The 1,284-nt window shown below is 39.0% G+C and overlaps 1 protein-coding gene across 1 annotated transcript; it reads left to right on the top strand.

The window, feature by feature from the left end:
- The first annotated feature begins 393 nt into the window (after positions 1-393).
- Positions 394-825, top strand: LOC106869991 (uncharacterized). Its single transcript, XM_014915940.1, has one exon. The coding sequence runs from the start codon at positions 394-396 to the stop codon at positions 823-825; it is 432 nt and encodes a 143-aa protein (XP_014771426.1).
- The last annotated feature ends 459 nt before the right edge of the window (positions 826-1,284 follow it).

Genomic DNA, 1,284 nt, shown 5'->3' with positions numbered 1-1,284 from the left:
AATATCTTTTCAGGTAATATTTATATTATACTTAAAATTTGCATATGCCATTTGTTCATGTTTCTATTGTTTCGTTCGTAACAGGTTTGTAACAGTTTGTAAACAAACATGGAATCGAATGCAAAACGTAACCTCACTACCACTTTGAAATCAGCTGGAGTGAGCAACAAAAACAAAACAAAACATTTGAATGTGTGCCGTAAAACAGTGTTCAATACCTGGAAATGATATATGGAATCCGTTGTTACATCTTTGAAGTCAGTTCCTGGTAGGAAATGATCAATTCGTACCAAACAAAATGTTGAAGCTCTGAAGAGGCAAAAGAGCAGAAATCTCCACAGGAGAGCAAGAAAAACTGCAAAAGCTCTTGATATCTCGAAATCGGCAATGTACATGATTTTTGAAGAGGAATTAAAGATATCTACACATAAAAAACAATCCCAACAGTTAATTTCAGCAGCTTTGAAGAAAAAACGGCTTTACAGGTGTAAAATAATGTTAGCTGAGATCAAGCGTGCCGTTCACAATGTGCTTGTCTGGTCCGACGAGATCTTCACTGTCGAGACAGTTACCAGCAGTCAGAATGACAGGCTTTATGCACGTAATGCAGAAAACTTGCCCGAAGGTAGCAGTAGCCATTTACGCCGTCAGAAGCCATCTCTACTCATAGTGTGGGCTGCAGTTGAATCTGTTGCGGCCAAGTGTCCTTTGAACTTCACCGATTTTGGCGTCAAGGTCAACAGTGAAGTTTATGTGGAAATGTTGGGTCAGAAATGTTACCCTGGGTCACATAAACCTTTGGTAACCGTTTCATCTTCACTTTAGAGAGGATTCCGGCCCACACATCAAATTTAACACACAGGTGGTGGTGCAAAGAACAATTCAGCAGTTTTTAAAGCGAGACGATATGGCCTTACTCAAGTCCAGATATCACTCTCACAGACTTTGCTATCTCGTCCATCATAGATAGTAATATTCATGCTCGGTTTTATTTAAATATGTCAGATGTAAACAAAGCACTTCTGTTTTCACGAGTTGGATCACTCGTTTCCGGGCTATGATCAAGGCAAAACATGCTCACTATGAAATGTAACTACTGCAATTGATTGGCAATTTACATTAGAACTTGCATGACAAATTTCATTTAGTCCTACCTTAGGTTTGCTTTGAATAAATCGGAAATATAAAGGTATAAATATTTCTGGGACAGGCATATATATATGTGTGTGTGTGTGTGTGTGTGTGTGTGTGGGTGTGTGTGTGTGGGTGTGTGTGTGTGTGTGT

The sequence above is a fragment of the Octopus bimaculoides genome, chromosome 15, assembly GCF_001194135.2.
Source record: "Octopus bimaculoides isolate UCB-OBI-ISO-001 chromosome 15, ASM119413v2, whole genome shotgun sequence".
Lineage (NCBI taxonomy): Eukaryota > Metazoa > Mollusca > Cephalopoda > Octopoda > Octopodidae > Octopus > Octopus bimaculoides.
This window is presented reverse-complemented; position numbering and strand designations above follow the sequence as displayed.

Bases quoted from the DNA above. Each gene is read 5' to 3' on its own strand.
- LOC106869991 (XM_014915940.1), top strand. From the start codon at position 394: ATGATTTTTGAAGAGGAATTAAAGATATCTACACATAAAAAACAATCC.